The 23,070-nt window shown below is 34.3% G+C and overlaps 1 protein-coding gene across 1 annotated transcript; it reads right to left on the bottom strand.

The window, feature by feature from the left end:
- Positions 1–5,926: 5,926 nt before the first annotated feature.
- On the bottom strand, positions 5,927–22,846 carry EFHB (EF-hand domain family member B). The gene is made up of 13 exons (XM_085308247.1): positions 22,781–22,846; positions 22,444–22,506; positions 21,400–21,543; positions 19,417–19,597; positions 18,729–18,839; positions 16,744–16,873; positions 16,309–16,392; positions 13,941–14,008; positions 11,856–12,010; positions 9,952–10,159; positions 9,348–9,560; positions 8,603–8,784; positions 5,927–6,079 (listed from the first exon to the last, which is right to left on the bottom strand). Exons 1-13 carry the CDS (start codon positions 22,844–22,846, stop codon positions 5,927–5,929), a joined length of 1,758 nt encoding a protein of 585 aa, XP_085164373.1.
- Positions 22,847–23,070: the final 224 nt, after the last annotated feature.

Here is a 23,070-nt window from a genome sequence, read left to right as displayed (position 1 = left end):
GATAAAAGCAACAAGCAGAATGAAAGATTTGGATTGATTTCCATATAAGAAATGGCTAAGCAAGCCAAGACTCAACATAGTTGAAAACAGACAACTAGGAGGGATGTGACAAAAGTCTATAAAAATCAAGAGTATCACAGAATGTCTTAAGAATGACTGATCTCTTCATTGCTTGCTTCTTTCAAAACAAGAACTATTTGGCATATTATTAAGCCATCAGAAGGTACRTTCAAAACAAAAACAGGACCTACTTTTTTATGCAATATGTTGCTAAGCCGTGAAACTCCTTGCCAGAAGATGTTACAGATGCTAAAGTAYCACATATTTTCAATGGTAGACTGGATAAGTCCACAGAAACCTGTTGAAGATTATTAAATACAAAAAATCCTTCTCAGAAAGGTCCTGGGAGCTCACGTGGCTGGAGTTCAGGGAGGTTACTAGGAAAAAGTATTATAGTGTTTGCCATGATCTGCTATTTCACCCTAAACATCACTTTCTGACCAGTGCCAAATGGGACACTGGGCAAGATGAACCTTTGGGCTGCACTGTACAGTTATTCTTTACATTATGCTCAKTAGCAAAAAGTAGCCCTAAGTTTTGTTATATATTCAGTCTTTGTGCTTAGCAAAGGAAAATATTTTTAGTGAAGTATTACTATGAAATTGCACGTCTCCTTTTACAGTCTGTCGAAGGCTGCTGGCAAAACAAAATTGTTCAAAGATTAATTGGTGTCATTTGAAAGTTCTTCCACTCTTATTCCAGCTCTTTGTTCCATCTCAGATCCAACCAGATGCAAAATACCAGACATCGTCTATGATCTGCAGAAAATTTCAAAGCTTATAGAAAAGCTATTTCTACAAGTGAGGGCCCTTCAGCTTCTCAGATGGCCTGGTTTTGACTCTGACTATGTGTGGTGAAATCTTACCTAGTAAGCAGCACAAGCCCAAATTTATTTTAAGACACAGACTATGCAATCTCTGTTATTAGAGGAGGAAATATGTAATTTGTGAAAGATGCACAAAATTTTTCATCGATCTCATGTCCTCTTTTTTCAGATCAGGTCTCCTTTTTGGCACCTTCATTTACATGTAGGCACTGAAACAAGGAATGAGCTTTGAAAATATTCACAGTATCCCTATCCCAGAGATTTACTATTTTGATATTAACAGAATTTATCACCTAATCTCCTAAAATATAATTTTAGCACATAATCACTTATACTTTTGTCCTGAGGAATATATCTTTTCCATGCTTATGACAAGCTATTTGGAAGTTACAGGAACGTGGACTCAGGATCTACAATGGACTCAGGATCTACATATTCTCCATATACTCCAGTCTGCTCAGAGATACCACATATTTGGCAAAAATCAACAACTTTAGCAAATAGTAACATATTTTAACTACCTTTCCACCTGCAAATTAATCTTGATCAAAGTAGCCAAAATCCTTCCTACAGGTTTGCATAACCTATGTTGGTATTTTCAAAATTAGTATAAAGAGTAATAAAAATATATAGATCCCACTTCAAGTAATCCATGCTTTATCCAAGTAGTTCTTTGGCATGCCTAAAATCATAMCATTTGTTAGAAAAGTATTCTGGCGATCCAGCAAGGTGATACCTAGGATGGCAGGTGGTACTCAGTGATAAACTGTCAAATGCAAATAACCACTTACCAAACATATATTTCCTAATGGCAAACACAACGAGTTAGCCACTGAAGTGATAATAAGCCATTCCAAAAACATCCTACCTACTTGTMTCTTGTTGACAAGACAAAGGTTTAAATCATATTTCTGGACACTGCACCCCAACACTTCATTTTCTGTTTACACATCCACTTAAAATGTATTTYTCATCATAAAGGGTCATTAGCCTTTTATTTAAAACTCAAATAGTCATGTATAGTTGTTTAAGAAAACAACAACAAAAATTGGCCATTCACTACTGAGAACAAGAATCAGGGCTAGGATATTCACTTGAGCCAAGTAAACCACTGAAAACTTGCAATTCTCCATAATTTTAACTTAAAAATATAAAAGATTTTTCTTCCCAGTAAGAAATATTGATGTTATGTAGTAATAATATCAAGGCAAGTTTTACACCTACTTATATTACATACATTTCTATTGAACATACTGGGCTGGATCTTCCCATCAGAAATGTCTAAAACATGTCACTGCATAGAGGAATTTTTCCATTAGAGCAACAGCTGCTTTACACAGTACAATCACTGCACAATCAAACACATCATCTGTAAGCTTCTCTATGCTAATATTCACATTCTAGATATTAAGAGAAGTATAAAATTAGTAATAACAGGTAATTTTACAATTAAGATTTCCTGTTTTCTCCACTTAAATCTTCAAAATCTTCAGCAGTTTTTTAATTATTATTAACAGATAAGTATTTTCAAGAAATGAAAGTCAGAATCCCTGGCATGGCTTTTTTGGCATGAAAATGATGGCCTCTTCCTCTGTAGAAAAGCAAGCATTACAGGAACATGGACTCAGGATCTACATATTCTCCATATAYTCCAGTCTGCTCAGAGACACCACATATTTGGCAAAAATCAACAACTTTAGCAAATAGAAACATATTTTAACTACCTTTCCACTCTGTCCCTGGAAACCAACACATCTGCTCTAAAACTTAATATAAGTTCCATTAACTTGACAGAACCAATTAGAAGTACATAAGTTATTTAATATGCTTGTCTCTGAAATAATCTCAGTAGTGAAACAGAAATAAAATGAGTGGAGAAATAGAAAAAGTGCACTAACATCTGAGTATGCTGTATCTTACAAGTATCTTAAAACTATCTTAAAACTATCTACTTTTAAGAAAGTTCTGGGAAGAAAATATGTCTTTTGCATCCCTATGGAATTATGTCAGGAATTAACTTGTCTCAACAGATTCAGCATCTTTTTTTTTAAACCAAAACATTTATCTTTTTCAGGATTTGGTATTTAGTAGTTTTGCCTATGAAGTATGAGTCTACATATCTATACTCTGTATGATTTTGTAACGTAACTGTTCACAGTGTAAATCCACACAATACATGAATTTGTTTATAGAATATATGACATCTGAGTCACAGTGGAGGTTGTTTTTCTAATCTTTTCTGGAAAAGATTTTCTTAGATAYGCCACACAGGCTAGTGAAAGCTAATGTGCTGTTCTGGTTAGGTATCTATGCTTAGATAAAGGCATCTAATAATTTTATTTATAYTCAGATAAAAGACAATCACACTGCAATATAGAGGAAATGAAACTTTTTAACTTCATATATTCCAAACTGATAGGAAGAGAATCACAAAAATCATGGAACACAATTTCCAGCTCTAAAACCTACAGATATATCATTGATTGCATACATGCTACGAAATAAAAAAAATATATATATATATAAATATAAATATAAATATATATATATATATATATAAAAATAAAAATTGACACACAGACTCTCTGTGCCTAAGGCCATTAACAAAAGGAAACAAACAAACAAACAAAAAAATTGAAGGATTAGGAAATTCCACACAATTCATTGGTTGTGTGTCACAGTGATTAGATCTTTTAGGGGCCTCATGTATATCATGATACAAAACAAGCACCAACAAGTAGAATTTACAGGTCTGTTCAGTGCTTAACCCCATAAAGCTTCAGGAGACATAAGAAGGTTAGGTAAACAGCACTTCCAGTTCATTTCAAATCCAATCTCAAAAAAAAAAAAAAAAAATGTGGTTAGAAACATATCAGCAAAAAGCTAAATAAGAATTTATCACTCTTTTTTTATTCTGGATTTATTTAGCAGATTTCCAAAGGAGCATACTAATTCCATTTCACTGATAAAGGAGAAGGCTCTACTAGAAGCAAAGGAATGAAAGCGGGCATCTCTACTGTAGAATAAAAAATTGTACACAATTTTCAGCTGCTGCATAAACACAACAATTTTCTTCTATGAATATGCAAATCTGATTTTTTTTCATTTTGCCCTGCATTAAGAATTGAAGTGAGCTTAAGCCTTTYACATAAGAAATACTATTTTTTTTCTTTCAATTGAAATTTTTATACGACTAATTCTGTCCGCATTTTTTGAAGTGAACAACAAAAGGTAAAGGATTCTTCCCTCCCAACTTACATGAGCAGAATAACAGCTTTAGAGAATTTCACTGAGATAGTGAAATCCTGACACAGAAAACTCAATTGAAATTAATAGTTCATTCATCATTCTGTCATGATTTCACTTGGGATAGTCACAATCTGCTTCCTGCATGCTTGTCAGTGTACATACAGAAGGATGCAAGACAACAGTGCAGAACAATTTTCATTCACAGAAGGAAACAAGTTGCCTTCAAAAAGCAACATTTACAACACTGTCTCCCAGGAGATAACTGGAAAGTAAATTCTTCCTATTTGATATAATCAGCTACTATTAATGCTACACTAATAAATAAAGATGAGTCACTGAATCCTTTGTCCTCAAACTTCCAGAATTCCCTGTCTCAGCACTTTATGCTATACAAAAGGGTCCTGGCTTGTGGATCTTGCACAACAAGTCAGTAAAATACAAGCTCCTAGAAAATCATCAGAACAAAAGAGGAATCTTAAAAATCACGAGTGCCAAGTCAGAAAAGCATTACAATATAATTTTAAACCATCATTACAAAAGCATTCCTAATATTTAAGATACACACCATCATTACTTACACTGTAGAACTCAGCAAACCTTTTGGCTGGAGACATTGTCTAATCTTTTAAATCTTACTAAGGTACCAGAAGCACCAACAGGTAAGGAAGCAGTATCTTTCCTGCAATTCTGCARGTTAAAATTATATTAGACTAGGATTTTTCTTTCAAACTAATTTGAAAAATCTAAAAGTAATCATTCTCACCGCCAATACCAAACAGTTTCCACTTTTGTCATCCCAAGAGATGAAGAATGTACATACGAATTCATGGCTTTATATTATAGTACTATTTGCATTCCAGTATTTATTATTATTTTACTTCATACACGCATTGAGATTTCCATAACAATGTTCAAATCTTCATTGTCTATGAATAYCACCCCTCAAAAAATAGTACTGATCACTGGTGAACGGTCAGCTACCTGAAAGCTCTCTGAAACTTCTCTGACTTTATCTAGCCTATAATTTATCTAATATGACATGTACTTCTAAATATTCATTTTTTTCCTCAGTTGTGAATGTTAAGTAATACTACCTAATAGCCATAAGGTGACAAACAGCATTTGAACCCTCTGCCATAAAACTGGGTGTTCATTTTTGCACTTTTTAATGGATTGATTCTTACAGAGTCTATTTCACAACACCATTTTAAATTCCAACCCATGACTACACACTTTTCCTAGTATTCCCACCTTGTCACAGACCTTTAAAAGTATCAAATAACTTATCATAACCAGACCTAATAACTACCATTTGCAGGTAAGGAATTCTGGAACATTAAGAGTAAAGCTAGGCACCACTCTATAATAATAATAATCTTTAAGACATCTTGTGTAACTAACACTTATTTTAAGAACTTTCAGAAATGTCTTCCTGTTTGTAAGAAAAAAAAWTAAATTCCAAAATGTAAGTGTCCGTGCTCAAAATATAATGATTTAGAGTTAAAAATACTGTAAAAACAATAAATAATATGGAATAAATAGTTGAATTCTATTTACTAACACAGTGTATCCTACTTTTATTCCTAGCGGTATCAGTTCCTACTAACTTAGTGGTGGTAGAAACATTCATATATATTTGTAGTCAACCCACTGTTAAGAAAGACAATAAGTAGTGAATTCCAATTTTGTAAATACATCGTATTTAAAATATTTATTGCATTCAGCACTGAAATTGTAACTGATGTTTGTGTAGAGAAGTGCCATGCTGCAAGACTACAGYTAGCTACTGGGTTATGTGCGTGATGCATGTATCTCATCCAATACATTCCTGATGCTTTCTACACAAACCTCTCCCTTCTCATGTTTCCTACAGGCTTGCTTCCATATTTCTTCAAAGCTTTCATCTGAAATGCTCACACCAGCGTTGCGGAGAATTTGCTCAATCTACAAGATAATACAACACAAACATTTTGGTGAGTGTTTTCTTTAAACTTTTTCAGAGTCTGGCTTTTACGTGTACTAAAAATCTCTATTTGCTAAAGAATATTTTTCATTTTTAAATATAAACTCTAGACCAAATCCTGACATCCTTAACCAAAGAAGTTCCCTCTTGAGTACATCCAAATCTTATCCAAATGAAAGCTGCGATAACAAAACTGTCTTTACTTAATAGAGTAATAKTGAAACAACTTCAACATTAAAAAAAAATCAAACATGGAAGATTCAGGAAAAAGTAAACATTTTTGAAAAGCTAAGCCAAATCCTGTTTATCCATTATATTTTTTACTGTTTTCAGTTATCAATATAAATCAGAATATACTACTGTATTTCACAGTGAAAATACTACAGARTAGATTCTCAATTGTTACATATAAACGTGTGAAGTGACCAAAATGAAAYAGTTTACACTAACTTTGAGTCCTGCTAGACAGTAAGAAAGTTTTACACCAATGGAATGAAGTAGAATCCCCCTCCCCCGCTATATTTTCTCATAAGAATGATTCCCATTGCATTCTTGGTTCCGAGTTGTTGACTTGTTAGAATGTTTTAGAAGAATATTGACATTTGACATTTTCTATTTGTGCATTTGTTAACATTAGTAAGTGTTTGACTTTAGTTCTATCTTTTGTGTGCATGTGTGTCGTTTCTATGCTCTGAAGATTTTTTGCATGCTTTTTCATGCTCTGGCAAAGTAACATCTTTAACACAATTAAATCAACCTCGTTTCATCCTCCTCTAAATCCATCTTGTGTATGAATAAAGGCATGATCCTCAGCACAGCAAATCTGCAGCTTTAAAAATGAGTTTATGCTAGTTATTTCTGAGTTAGATGACTTACTTCTTTAGTGGACTGAGACGAATTCCAGAGAAGAAAAGAGACACTAAAAGGACCTTGCAGCTTCAGTTCAGGATGCACTAGAGTATATGTTTAATATAAACCAACTCCTCTGGGAAGTTGCCTTCCTGAATTAGAAGCTCAGTGAGCATAATTTCAGCAGTGCTATAACTCGTAGTCTTTTTATGAGTGGTAATACTCTGCACTATTTTGCTCTTTTGTATCATGGAGTGCCACATCATGAAACTGAATTTTAGTCAGACTTCTCGTTCATTTCTACAGACCTATTCAAAACCTGACAGTATGATGTGACCCTAGGTGTTCAAATAATAATTTAGTTAGCTATTACCTGTTTGAAAATATTAATGCTCCATATCGAAATAAATCRAAGACCACTGCTAAAACACTGAAACAATATATTACGTGAGTACAGGGTGATTTACGCACACTGAGGTGGTTCTGTACAGAATTCTAATACCCTGTAGAGTTTACAATGGAGTATGACATTTCAGGCCATATTATAACTTCAGAAAACAGTTCTATATAGCGCTCGACAGGTATAACGGCCTTCTCAACAAAGCACAAATTTTATTTACTGCTAGCTATATTTTGCGTGCATGGATTTCCTTCTGCAGAGCTAGGTTATAAAATCGCAAATGCTCACGTACATTCTGAGACATTCTGACAAGCTATGTTTCATGGATATGTACAGAACATGAAATCAAATCTTTTAACATGCCCAGCCACTAATTAGCAACAATTCTTTTTGTAAAACACAYGTTGAAGTTAAAGATCCATGACTAAAAATTACTAAATATTTAATACAATGAAATAACTAGTAGGGTAAGAGAGGTAGTTCAGGCTTCTTTTTTCATTTTAGATTAGGATTTCATGTTTTGTTAGTTTTGTTTCATAAATCATGTTTCAGGTAATAAAATGATTTCTTGATTTTATGTTGCTTCATTAGAAAAGGCATAAAGCAGCAAACCAGGAAAAGATTACGAAGAGCAAACAGTATTTGTTTAAGAACTTATGTGGGAGGGCTGTAAGTTAACAGTGTAGGAGTGACCCTCAAAGATATCAGATGGAAGAAGAGTAGCATCCCCAAGTAAGCCTCTGCAGTCTTACAYGCTATCTTTTTCTTCAGAAATAAAACCAGGTCGACTTGTAAGAGGGCACAGCATTGGTTTGTGACTCCATATATCCTCTATTATATTCCAGGTCACAGTGGGATCCTATGGCCCCAAATTCAGCATTTCAGAGGGGTGTTTAAGTACTCTGCTAAATCAAGACCTACACTTGCAGACTTTATTGTAAGTATCCTTCCATTTGTAAAAGCATGTTCTGTCATCAAGTAACCTCTACTCTTTTCATGTAGTGCTATACTGCGATTAGCAAAGCCTGAGAGTTTTGTTAAATCAGATCTCAATGAAGTGAGTAATTGTCACCTTTATGAACTGGAACTTGAAGAATAAATATTTTTGAGATAGCTGAATGGAGGTAAGGAAAGATGGTAATGTTTCAAGAATGAATTTTACAACCTGTTTATTTGACAATGTAACCTTCCACTCCCATATGGCTACAGAGATTACACTTATCTTGGAAGAATACTCTGAAGAAATGTACTATACCTCTGCCTTTGGTCTTGTTTTGAAAAAGTCTCTTTCATACACTCCTTTTTGACTGAAGACAGAAGGACACAATAATGCATAAGCATTGCCTTCATCACCGTAATTAGCTCTGTCACTAATGCGGCGAATTCGAGGAGCAGGAATATCTGAACGAATGGTTGGAACACCACACACTGGATAATCTGTGGAGATCAACCAACAACCAACATAGAGAAAGCCTTTATATAAAGATACAGCTACAGAAATGGGAGCAGTATGGCTGTATGACTCCGAACCAGAGAAGATAACACGTTTGTTTAGTAAGAGTTAACTCGATATTTTGCCTCAAATACACTCAATACAAATTTCTATCATTTTCTTCCTCCTTTTTTCGTATTTTTACATTTCCTAGCCTCAGCTATACCATGAAGCATGAGAATAGTAAACCTTGCAGGAATCTTGCAGTACGTAGCCAGTAGTTCCAACTAAAATTATTTTGGGGTGATTCAAAGAGATCTTGTTATTCTAAAGTGAAAAACTTTATTTCTCAAAGACATCTCGGTTAATTTTCAAATTCTGAATGATTAACCATGCCGAACCTCCACGTTATGCCACCTTCCACAGCACAATCCTAAACAAATCTAGATTATGAGATAAATTTAATTATTATTGTATTGTWCTACTTTAGTACCTTTATTAGTATTTCTCAAACTTGTTTCTGATTTTGTCTTAAATAATGCTTACAAGTATAGCTCACTGTACTTACAGGTTGTTGGAAGACCACCAACTACAGCATTATACTGAGAGGAAGTTGTCTGATAATTTGCAAACACATGATCTGCCGGTCTTGTAAGTGTTTTTGGTGTCTTTTCTGAGCTTCCTGGTTCTTTTAACACAAGATCTTCCTGCTTCAACAGTGGTTCATCATTTGCCTTTTTGTCTTCAGGCAAAGTAGGTGCAGAAGTATCTGTTTTTATCCCTACAAGATGTGAAAGTTATCAAATAGCCAGGATTTATTACCAGCATACTACGAACTAAGAGGTAAAAAGTATTTTGCTTAAATCCTTGAAAAACTATAAAGTGGATAACATAATTAAACTGCATGTTTTATAATGGTTCTAGGAGATTCTTACTTTCTTCTGATTTATGTGGCACTCTCAAAATGCCGCACAGAACTCACACACAGTGGTCCGAAGTATATTTGTATCTCATAGGGTCTTCTACGTCTTAGTATACTGTTGGCATGCAAGGACTAGATGTACTCCCTGAATCTTCTAAAGGAGTACCTAGTCTGCTTCAACAGGGTCCTTTCAGTAGCCATGGTAGGAACAAGATCATCTCCACAACTTCCCCTGTACTCAATCACCTACCTTTTGTAATTATTTTTTCTTCAAACTCTTTAACAGCCATTTTGTCTTTCCAGTTCAGGAAGTTTGCAAATTCCAAATAGTTAATTAGACCATCTTTGTCCAAATCACAATAGTCAAATAAGGCATCCAGGAGCTCAGCATCTATATTCAGATTAAGCTGAAAGCAGGACTTTTGCAGGTCATCTTTGTCTATCATCCCATCACCATTCTATTACAAATAAAATGGTTGGTAAAAGAATCACTGTAAAAATATAGAAGCGTTCAGTGAAAACGAAACACATACACACACATTTTATACATACACACAAACATACATACAAGTCAGCCATACCATTTCAGAAAAGTAGCACTGCTATTAAAAAAAATACCCTAAGTAATTTAGAAATTCAAAATCTGAATACTAAAGTATCAATGAATAATTTTCATCTAAAATAATACAGCAACTTGAGATTCAAACAAAGATCATGTGACTGTGTATTGTGACAAGATAACAATCTAATCATAAATATTGAGGTAACACCAAGATCTCTTTTGTAAGCAAGCCGTATGTCATTCTATATGCATTATAATTAAGGTTATATATAAAATGCCAATTATAATTCCTTTTTTCCTCTCTCTCTGAAAAAAAAATAATATTTTTCAAGTTTGACTCCTCAGTCAATAAGTACAGTTTAGAAGAAAATATGAACATAATCTCTTAAACCATTTTGCTATTAAGAAAAAACTAACACTAAATTTTGAGGGGCAAAAAACACTGCAATTATTCCTACTTGCTCTTGACTCTTGCTTGCTGTTATTTTGGAAATTGACAGAAGAGTCTGAAATCTGCATAACGCTAATCTTTTAAGACCAATCTCCTAGTCAGTTTTGAAATCAAGTATTTTTAAAAATAGTATTTTTAACTGTGAAAGATGCTTACAAGTAATTTAACTACCGTGATTTTTTTGTAGTTTTTAAACAAAAATCTTGCCTCATGGTATTCTTACAAATTTGTATTGGCCCAGAAAGCAAACAGTTTTCTACTGTACAGACAATTAATTGCAGTTCTTCTGCATCCTAATTAACTCAGTGAAATRCACACCATACCTTCTTTCAAAGAAATACCTTAACATCAGGATGTGAAGAAAATCACAGATCTGTAAAATATCTTTGTCCCTATGTTTGTGTCACTMTAAAATGCTACTCAGTTCTACAAATTTACAATCTTTCTGTCTGTACAGWGTCAAAARGGGCCTAAGTCATCCATCTTTCCAAATACTACTGTGAAAGGCTTTTGCAGTAGCTAACCATTTGTTAAGCAGAAATTTGAGAAACTAGTTTTTAGAAGGCTGTTAGCCTTAAAAAGACTGAGTTATCACTGTAGCAAATGATCTGACCTGTATACTAGTTTTGCTAGATACTAAGGTATATGCTTGTTATTTTGTGTCAAGTATTCAAATGCAGCAATCTTAACTAGTTCTAAAAGTTTCTTGGTTGTTTTTTAGATTTTTTTTTTTGTGCAGAAGTAGGGGTGACACCTTTGCTTGGGATTTTGGCAGAGGGCAGCAGTGTAGTTTATGATAAAAAGCATTTTTTGCCAGCTCCTCTACTCTAAAATTTTTATATTTTCAGAGGCATATGAAAAAAAAACAGAAGACAAAGGCAAAAATATATAGAAAGAACATTTACATAAAAAGAAAAAATGAAATGCAAGGTCAATCTCTATGTTAAGAGCAGAGTTTTAATTAGCATTGTGATCACCCAGAATACATGATTGTATATTAAACTCATAACTATGAAATTGCCATATATTTTCCATGTATATTTACTTCATATGATTGCATTTCTTCATGCCTCTATCTCTGCAGTTCAGGAAGGTGAATGTCACAAATTCTTTTACATTTATATTTTTTCAAAGCACTAACCTTATCATAATGCCTGAATGCTTCCAGTAATGTGTCAAAATTGTGGTAGTTGGCTTTCTTTAAATTTTGCCGCACTGCAGTTAGGATAGCTCTCCCTCTGTCTTTACCACGGAGGAATTCACTAGGAACCCTACAGTGAAGAAGATCACCAACTCCTATGAAAATAAATACTCCTTCAATTACTTTCACATATACAGAAAATGCATSTTTTCAAAAGTGACTTCCAGTCCTGAGGAGAACCTCATCTTAGAGATACCGAATTTCAGAACATGTGATAGGGCCATCTGAYTGAAAGAGCTAACGGTCCACATGATGATTTCTCTATCACATGCAAGTCATACTAAAAATTTTGAACTATCTTAAAATAGCTTCACAAATCTATCCACTACTTTTAAAAACTGAGAGCACTAAGAATTACTTGATGTCCAGGTAATTAATAATCTAGGTTCTTTTTTTCCCCTCAATCTRCTACTTCCAGCCTGCCATGTTTCAGAATACTTTTAAGAGCCATCTGKAAAGTCAATAAAGTATTTCAGATAATTATATACTATTGATTTCTAAAAAGACAGTGCACTATTTTTTGTGTTATACTCTATTTGCTATAAATCCTTGCATTATTAGTATTTTTYAAACATTGTGGCACACTGAGCTACCATTTTCATTCCTGTGCCCACAGTTACACTGAGGTCACTTTCTAAAGTGTAAAAATTTAATTTAGACAAGTAGGAGTAGCTCAACTAATCTCTTTCAAATTGAAATTTCAATATATTATTTTCTATTTATTCATAAAGAATTTCCTCTGTAATTATGCCTCCTTTTCACTTAGTCTGTTCAGTTCCTTCTGATGTACTATATAAGACAAAAATAGCTACACATTTAACATATTTAACTTTCTTACTCTACACAGTAAAGCACCTACAGAAGTTCAAGCAAAATTTTAGCCTTCTCTGCTCTTTATTAATGTAAATAAATTTCAGCTGCTGATATTTTTTTACTGTCTATTCACCACATTGCCCAGTCATTTAAGTATTAAAATACCATCAACTCTAATACATGACTATCTGAGCGACTATCTTTCAAGTATTTCCATAATGAAAATTAGTCATTACTCATCTATTTTCTGTTACCTTCAATAAGTTAGCTATTTACCACACAACAATTAATATCCTCTATATATTCCTTTCAGAATCTAGAGAGTAGTGGAAAATCAAAGTACATTTTTCAACTTCTTTTCCTATATATTAGATCAGTTATAACATATGCCTTTCCACAATTTTACAATATAGTAATTTTTACTAGAACTATGTAATTACCCTCCTTTTTTTTTCTGAATGCTTGGTTACCTGTCACTTGGACCTTGTGACAGACTGCTTCTGCACTTAAAAATGCAACTATCCCAATTTCTCTTTACTTTTGACTACTTATTACATCTTAGTTTTCTTAACAAAAAAGAACCAGTTCAGAGAAAAACTGGACATGAACACAGACATCAATTACATTCACAGAAATGCCTGTAAGTTTCTTTCTTAATCATGCCAATACTCATCCAAAGGACTTTCCAGATTCTTTAGACTTAGTTTTTCCACATTTAAACAATTGTTTCATACTTGCTTTCAAATTGTTAGCAGTTTCCTTTTTCAATAACTTTTTAATTTTCTTATCTATTGTTTGTTACCATTTATACTCTTTTTACTAAAGCACAAAAAAAATCATTGTGTAAAAAAATGATTTAAATAGCCACTTTAATATTGCTATTTAAACATCAATATGAGTTTCCCAYGCTGACACCACCTTCTTCTCCATTTCCCATTTTGTTTATACTCAGACAGTGAGGCCTTAAAAGAAGAAGTTCTGAATATCCCAAAAYTGCAGCTTCTTTATTTTGACATTCATTTCTTTTCATTAGTAGCTTCCTTTCTTCTGGAATTGTACTTCCAAAAATTTAATATTACTCGGCTAAATTTGTGTACCTTGCCTCTTTGAAGGTAAGCATTTAAGGAAAATATATATTCTGTACTACTGATACTAAATACTTAAGAATAGTGTCGTCAACAAGATAAGGTTTTATCCTGCAACAAGACTTACCATATTCATCTGGACGGAGTAACATTCCAAATGTATGGCCTGGGGGAACATTCATAGTTTCTGCTATACTGTCAAAGAACAGATTTTTTTGTTAAAAATGTTGTTAGATGTTAAATGTTAAAAATGTTAGTAGACAAAATAAAAATTATCTTATTATTCAAAAAAATACATATGATCTTCTACTATACCATTTGGAAAGATACGCATAGGAGMTCCTCTGAATGCACGGATTTCATCTGGAATTTGTTCATCAGTTGTTTGCTTTAATCAAAGTAGTCATTATAGAAAAATACTCTTTTATGAAYCCATTTAAAAGATTTGCTGATGATAGTATAATACAGCTAAATGTAAACATAACTCTTTGAATATTTAGAATTATTGAAAGGAGAACTTCTATTGCTTAAATAAATTGTTTTTCTACGAAAATCAACAGAAATGAGTGAGGAAAATCCTTATAACATACTTGTGAAACAGTAGAATGTCTAGGCCAAATCAGATCTCCAACTGAAGTCTTAAAATAACCTACTTTTGGCTAAGGTGGAAAATTTAATCACATTTCTCTTTTCATGTGCAATATTATGCCTACTAAAACAGCAACYAAGCCAATACCAATCTGCAAAACTTGGCCTTGCTTTATTAACCAGAAAATTAAAATGCTAATGGTGACATTAAGAACTGTTTCTTTAGAACTTTTTATATAAATAATTTCTTCATTTATGTCTTAATTCAAAAAAAGATGCTATATAAAGATMCAGTATTTGTTTTAACTGCCTTCTTAAAACCTTGCTATATGAATCACAAACCTCCATCAAAATTAAGAATGTCAGTACTCTTTCTTCCAGAAGAAGATAAAACCAGAGAGATGAGAACACAGGCACCTAAAGACTATCATGTGCATTTCCCCTTATGATCATTTTCATGTTACAGGTGGAAAGTAGATAATGTAAAGTTCACCAAAATAAAATGAAATTATCTTTTATCTATACTGTAATAATAGTGCTAGATAGCTTGCAACCTAGATTTCCCGACTGATCACATTGTTTTATGTTGCTCACACTGTAACTCTAGTTCAAAATAAGCTAGCCTATAGGGAAAGAGAAGGGAGAAAATAGCTCACATTTACGTTCTCTCCCTACAGGTACTGTGGGCATAATTCTCCAGAGTCACTTAAGAGTGATTCTGAGATTAAACTCAAACTTTGCTACCAAAGGCAATAATGCTGTTTATGAGTCTCTGGACACAATTTTGCAGAAATCTCATGCATCTGTACAGACTAGACAGTCTTTGTGTATCAGGAAACCCAGCTTAGTAGCACAGCTGGATCCTGACCACACAGTACTTTAGGACTGCTGTAGCTCTTCATAAACACTGTTTTACAACCTTAAAAAGCTGTTCCTGACCACTTGAAGTATTGTCGTGATGCTTCAGGAATAAGCAGTTCAATTGATATTAATGCATGATACTAGATAATAATACAATTTCCATTATATGGCTTTTTCCATGGAACTATTCAAGTGAGACTATAGGTAATGGAAGAAAAAAATCAACAAAATTAGTCCCAGAGAAGATAAAATGGTCAAGTCACTAAATCAATAGTCTAAACATTTCAGTTATTTCAAATTTTCCTAACTGCAAAAACAGAAACAAATGTTTAAAATAAAAAAGAAAAGAAAAATTCCTAAGCTATATAACTAGTACTTTGTTTAGTAAAGCACATAATCACAGGTTTAGGTTATGCACTTTACACAGTTTATTGTATTGAGGCTTCAGTTTCCAAGATTTCTTAAAAATGGCAGTAATTTATTGAAGGACATCATCCAAATCTTCTCAAAATGAAAGATTAAAGTCTTTTCTTACTCTGTAAATGCTATATAAAATGATTACTTTCAATAACTTATGCTGTGATAAAGAATTCATTCTTCCTATCTTCTGCCTGTACATGAATCACTTAATCTGGAAAACTGAAGAATTAAAAGGAAGATTGTAATCTTTCTCCTCCCATAGATTTTGATTTCCCCAGTACACAGAYTGTGAATCCATGATGCAGACCTTCACTGGCCATCACTTCAGCTGCACTAGGCCTGCTTGCATTGGTGGAAATCTGATCAGTTCAGATACAGATCTTTTTAACAGCAAGACAGTTTCACAACACAGCCACAGTACAGGCTTCACTGGTAACTTCCATACAAACTGGCCTATTCAGTGAAAGCAGGAAGTCCTTCTCTGTTAAGTAGAGCGTTGAAAAAGCACTGAGTTTGAGCACTCAGTTATATTGTCCATCCCAGACAGGGTAATTACCACAGGGTAATTAAGGCTCGGCAAATGGCCTGAGTGAATTTGTTCTTGGAAGRTATCTTTGTTTACTTACGGATCAAGGACTTTTCCAAGCTGAGGCTGAAACTTTTCTTTGAAATCATCACTTCGTTTGGATACAATTTTTGCTGCCTTCTTTCTACAAAGTTGGAAAATAATTCTCATGTGTAATTGTTCAGTAGTATTATTGTAAGTTAKAAGAAAACAGCAATTTCTTTACAAGACGAGCAAAAATTCAGTAATCAAAAAATCTCACTGTTTCCAAATCAAAGATGTCTTGAAGCAATGCTAAAGCAATGCTAAGTACCGTGCTATCATACTATGGCAGAATTGATTTGGATAAATTATTTTGAAAGTTACTACTTGTATTTTCTATTCTATGCAATATAGCTAACAAATTAGACAGGATTACAAGATGTAAAATTACAGTCAAATACGAACACATTTTTTAAAACTCACACCACTAATTAATAAGTTACTTATAACTTACGACTGTAGATCCATGAGCCAAATTAAGGATCTGGATACATTTCGTCCATCTTCAAAGTGAGGTGTTTCTTCTCCAAAAACACAAGATCTATTGAAATTTGGCGAGTCATATTTTCTATTTATYGCTTCCCCTGTGGAAAAAGAAGTATTTCTGCCTATAAAAAACTCAACAAGAAAAATGTACTAAAATAAGTTATCTTTATTCTTCAGAAGAAATAATGAAGAAATAAAAACAAATAAATAATTAACAACACTTTTAAATTAAATAAGATAGCTAATTGTGTATTCYGTGCTTATCAAGCAGTTAGTTTTAATGTCCTTGTCAAAAGTGAAGGCAAAAGGCAAAAACTGCTTGAGGTGTAAAGTTGTGCCTTCTTTTATGTCTGAGTAAAGGCTAAAGACAAGCCCAATTGAATTAATGCAAAAAATATCAGGTACGCTAAGTAATGAGGGTCATGCAAACAAATCACTTTATTAGGTCTGTACGTACGTACATATGTAAAAACATATACATTCAATTTATTGCTTGTTAAAAAGATATTGAAATAAAAAAAAAACTTTAACATGCAGCATTTTCAGATACAATCTTGCTATGATGGATGCAATGGAAATGTTGCCATTGACTTCACTGTAAACAAGATATTGCCCAATAAACAAGATTACTTATTTGTGAATCTATTACTTCCCCATCTCACCTGTAAAATGAAGYTTCACATGCAAGGACATCGCCTAAGTGCTCTGTACAAGTGAACTCTAAGCATTTGTTTCTTGTCAACAAGAAAAAAAATCCTACTTTTTTTTTTTTTTTTGCTGCTCTTTCAATCTGCTTCTGAGAAGAACAGCAATTAGAACTTCCAAGAAAACATTACTCACTGCTTTCTAATAAAGGCTTCCTCTGGCTGCGCTGCAACATAGAACTTTAATTTTTTTTTTCAACTATATGCCACAGTTTTGAACAAYAATATTAAATAAGTTTGTGTTCCCACTGCTCAGCTTATCTGTTTTTGTTTTGGCATCTCCATGGTCTTGTAGACTGGAATTGTGAAGGAGATGGAAATATAGAGTAAACAATTCCACTAAAATGCCTCACGATAAATGGGGGGACAAATTAAATTATAAGTTYACACAATTTATATGAATACTGAAACATTCTGTTCTTGCAGAATTTAGTACTGAGAGAACACGGTACTTTGGTTTCACTTCTCCGCAACTGCAACCCAACGAAMCTTACATTACTCGACTGAAAAATCTGTTTGGCAGTTTCTCTACATGTTTGTCCAAAACCTACAAAATCGCTGCTATAACTACAATGGCCAATTTTATTATTATTATACTGATTTTATAGACTAGTTAATTTAAGTCTCATAGTGTAAGTAAAAGCAATGGAACTGGAGAAAAACAGAACTGACTTTAACAGTAATGTGTGCTGCATTTCAGGGTATTATTTGTCACTTTGTTCCTGTCTAGACCTACAAGATAAAGAGTAACCAGCCGAGAGTAACCAGTAACATGAGCAGGCTACTCATGCAAGTACAGCCCACAAAGTCAGMAGAAGTGGAGGTAAAACACTTGGGCTGGAAGCGCAGTGGCCATAGCTGTGGGACAAGCAGGATCCTGAGTTCCAGAGAATCAGCCAGCAGCCTGAAATTCTGCGYTCTGGAAACAGGTCATGTTCTTTCAGTTGCATGTAAGAATTTTTTTTTTCTACCAAATCACAAAATGGTTAAAGTTGGAAGGGACTGTGAAATATCATCTAGTCTAATCCCCTTGCTCAAGCAGGGCCACCTAAAGTACATTGCCCAGGACCCTATCCAGATAGCTTTTGAATATTACTTTTTTTTTTTGATAGAGATAAAAGTTACTGCTTTTTATTACTGTACTACTAGAACTTATTTTGCAATATGTTTTGAAGACAAAGAAACACATTAGAAACATTTTATTGACATTAGGTCTTTTATGTGGTTATTTATTAGCTCTTGAACTTACCCACATAATAATCATTGTGTGAGATGATGTACAGATCATGTCCTTCTCTGGCTTCTTTATCCACTTCCTCAAAAGTTTTTGGTGGATTTATAAGTTCTCCACCTGACACATCTGAAAAGTGAAGAACAATTATGTTTTGTTTTGTTTTGTTTTTTTTATGGTACTTTATTAGAGAAGATGCTAATACTGTGGAAGTATATTTATTACCAAAATTCTAGTCAAGCAAAAGGAATCTTACAGCATGGTGACATGTGACTTGGGMAAAAATCTTAGAAACTGAGATGAACATAAGCATTGCAGGGGAGCTAAATGGTGCAAATCACATTTTTAACCAATCTGTAAAGGCAACATTCCCTGGTCAAGGTAGTAACTTTTATTAGACCTACTGAAATAGTCAGGAAAAGGAAGGCATCAGCTACTTGAACAGTTCTTCAGGCAAGTTTATGAAGACAGATTCAGAGTGCAGTTAAAAGCCGTACTGGTGACAAAATGCTCTCAGTCGCCTGTTTATTCATCATACCAAAAATACTTGTGTATTTTTATTACCAATTCATGCCTGTCAGTAACTGCTGTAAGAATAAATTTCTATTAAATTGAAATTGTTAGAAGCATAGAGTATACACTAAACGTTGAACCACAGATTATTTTATGTTTAGGAGCAATGTGTTTTAATATTAAATTTTCCTACCTCGGATGACTGTTCTCCCAAATGTGGTATTAGTTACATCCAAGCCCGTGGGTAACATAGRAGTTTGATCATGGGATCTGCCCAAGGCTGCCTGACGATTGCTGAAGTAGATTGCTTCTTTTTGGTCTTGTATTTTTTGTTGAAAATTAGTTTTAGGAAGTGGATTTATCAGCAAGGCTGCCTAAAGATGTCACAAGCAACACAAGAGGCAGAAAACAGAGCAAATTTTATTCATTTATGCATCAGTATGGATATTCCCTCACACATGCACACAAGAACAAAAGGTGTGACAATATTAAAGTATTCTAATGAGATCTTAGATTAGACTGGCACAATCTTCTTCATCGAGTTGCAAAACAAAACTGTAATGTGAGATAATGCCTCTAACAATCAATGCTATGCTAAATCTCCAGCTAACTTAAATATTGTGAGACAGAACCTTTCTTCTCAATGTTTTTTTCCACTCATTAATTTATAAAATTTGAGACATTTGCCCTTCTGCTCTTAGTGTGTATTAGAAACTACAGACAAATTATAATTAAAACTAAAGTGTAAATATGACTATAGTTATCTTCGGAATGAAGTCTCATGGTCTTTATTATTAAAAACATCTCTTGTCCAGTGGTTAGAAAACATGTTTTTTAACACCTATGCCCAATTACACTAACACACAATTTAAAGTATTTTAAGACATACACTAGTATTGCATCCTAAAAAGGCATATCAACAGAAAGGACTCTTGAGGGAGTGCTCAAAGTTTAGAACTAGGTTGGAACAAAATGTTTTATTGGTGTATTCACTGGGCTTGGGTTAATAGAAATTGTTTGTAAAGTTAGATCAATTTCAGGGAAAAAAAAGACCTCAAAAAATAAAATGATAAGCTTCAAAAATGTCAAAACATGTTATCCTGATCTTCTAAAATAAGATTTTTCAGGCTACCCATCAAAATGGGAACCCTAGAGAGGGTTTATTATGTCTCTTGATAAATGTTATATAAAAGAAATGTTGAAAAAAAAACATTGTAGCAAATACAATCACCCTATAATCTGTGCTTAGGGAACYCACCAACATTCCAACTCTTCCTCCAGTTAATATTTAGTCAATAATACAATGTAAAACAGTCCTCGACAGTACAAGCTAAACTGAACAATCCATTCAGCACAAAACTTCTGAAGAGGTAGAAACAACYCGTGGGATTTTTTTCATTTTGAATAGGCCTAATAAATGTCCTACTCAACATCCTCAAATATTAGGTCTTAGGTATTTCAAACTGAAGATTACACCYGTAGTCCGGAGCCCTGAACACCTCCTGGCCTCAGTTTCTTCATATGTAAAATTGAAAATGACTAATTTACAAGCACAGCTAATGAAATACATCATAAAAGTATGTTTTACTTACATAATTTATTATCACGATTATTATTCAAATCTCTAAATCACACTAATGAGCTCTTCAGCTGCTTGATTACATCTCACAAAAATCACTTCTGAAGTAAAAAATACATCCAAAATAGTCTGACATGTTCAAAATATCACTATTTCACTAACAAAATCATTTTCAACACAAAAGCAAGAAACAAACACAATAATGCTATTGCATTACAATCATGTTCTTAGATGACTGCTCTCTTGCTAGATTGCTAAATAGGTTTTTATCATTGTATTCAGTTAAGGAGAAAGCAGCAAAACTTGTATGAGAAGAAGTCCACTGGTTTAAATATCAAATGAAATGAATAATTTAGTCAGCACTGAGAAAGTTATTTCATAAAAGTCACTGAACTTTTTTTCCTATTTCAAGCATGTTAATTAAATYCCATGAACTGACCTCAAAATTCAGATAAGCCTCAACAGCAGTGATATGCTGCAGCAGAAGTCACTCAGTTATGTACGTTTATCCCTGACCATGAAGAAATCAGCTGCATTTATTAAGTACATTCTTAAGAGGTCCATTATTAAACAAAAGTGAGAGATTCGCATTCTTACAGCAAGCGAAGAACATGAACCAATGCCATGTGTCAAGTGAGTTGCCGTATCAGGATCATCTGCTCTGCCATAGAATATTCTCTCAACACCAGGAGCTGGATTTGTTGTATTCCGAAATTTTCTCACAATAAGTGGAGTAATCGGCTATAAAGCAAAGAAAAACAAATTTACTCCACATGTTCACAAAGTATTAATTAAAACAGAACATACTTCACCTATTTCAGCATGATTTAATATGCATACAAATAAAATAGATGTTTCAGGCAGCATCATGTGCTTAAGTTATTGCAGATCCTGATGTTTTAAACACAAAGTCAACATAACTGAGTCTTATCAAACCAGCAACATTAGTGGTCAGAGAGCTGCTTAAGTTTCATCTTTCTAGTCTCATCTTTAAGATGGATAACACATAACTGTCTTCACGAAAAGCAGACATTACATTTACCAACACTTAAGCTAATTCACAACAATTCCACTATCAGTGGGACAGTTTCATAAGTTATTTTAACCAGGGTCRTTTCTTTTCTCTGTAATTACCCAATTAAAGGCAGTGTTGCTATTTAAGTGGTGTTTGTGTACTCACTACCCTCCAGTTCTGCAGGGTCCTCAAGGCCAACGAGAAGCTGATAGGGCATCCTTGATAAAGAAAAATGCCCTCCATCAGAAGGAATAATAATTCCCAATAACACTTCCAGAATCAGAGAGAACTATTCTATTTGGTCCTTTCCAGGCAGGCATGGTGAATTTTGTAATACATGCAAGGTGAAACAGAACTCACAGAAGCATTTTGCAACCACACCAGCTACTTTATTTGATCTCATGTGACAAGAGCTAGTAGCATAAGAAGAAAACGCTAACATTAGTAAAGTGAAGAGATGGGAAAAAATAATTTAGATTTCATCTTTTATTTTTTTTTAATGACAGTGCAACCTAGAAGTAACAGTCAGATTATTCTCATGTAGGGCCTGTCTAAAACCAGTAATACTACTGCCTTAAAAAAAATAATAATAATAATCACAACAAGCACCTGAAAAACAAACTTACCCTGGGTAAAACCTCAGTGAGGCAACTTGCAGCAGTATCACCAGTTGGAACCAAYTTTCCTGCCTAAACAATACAATCAAGAAGTAAGACATAGCCCAACCCATTACCAGTAGCGGAACTTGTCATATGGGGTTCTGACACCTTGCAGGAAACGCTGCCCAATTGTGCTCGTTTTAACAAAAAGGAGCAATCCCCTTTATCTGAGGAGAAAGGCAGAGCTGTATGGAGCACAGCCAGCCCACCACATAAGCTGCCCCTTACTCCAACCTCCTCCCTAAGCCCATGGCGAGGCCGCGGCCCCAGGAGGGCGTAGGAACGGGCAGAGACGGGCACTCACGGCCGAGAGCTGCGGAAACCTGTCAGTGAACCTCCCCTCGTAGACGGGCCGCAGCTGCCCCGCCATGGCGGCGCRGCGCCCGGGCGGGCCGTTTGCCTCGGTCGCTTGGTAACGGGCGCGTGCTCCGCCAACGGCCAACCGCCATTTCCCGCCGCGCGCSGCCCACAGCTACACCGGCGAAGCGCTGCGTGGTGTAAGACCGCCACAGACACCTTCAACACAACCGTGAGTTCCTCAGTAAGAAATAACTCAGCTGACGCTTCTACTGCAGCTTCTACTTCACCTCAATC

This window comes from Rhea americana, unplaced genomic scaffold, assembly GCF_003343005.1.
Source record: "Rhea americana isolate MKP2758 unplaced genomic scaffold, rheAme1 scaffold_271, whole genome shotgun sequence".
Taxonomy (NCBI): domain Eukaryota; kingdom Metazoa; phylum Chordata; class Aves; order Rheiformes; family Rheidae; genus Rhea; species Rhea americana.
This window is presented reverse-complemented; position numbering and strand designations above follow the sequence as displayed.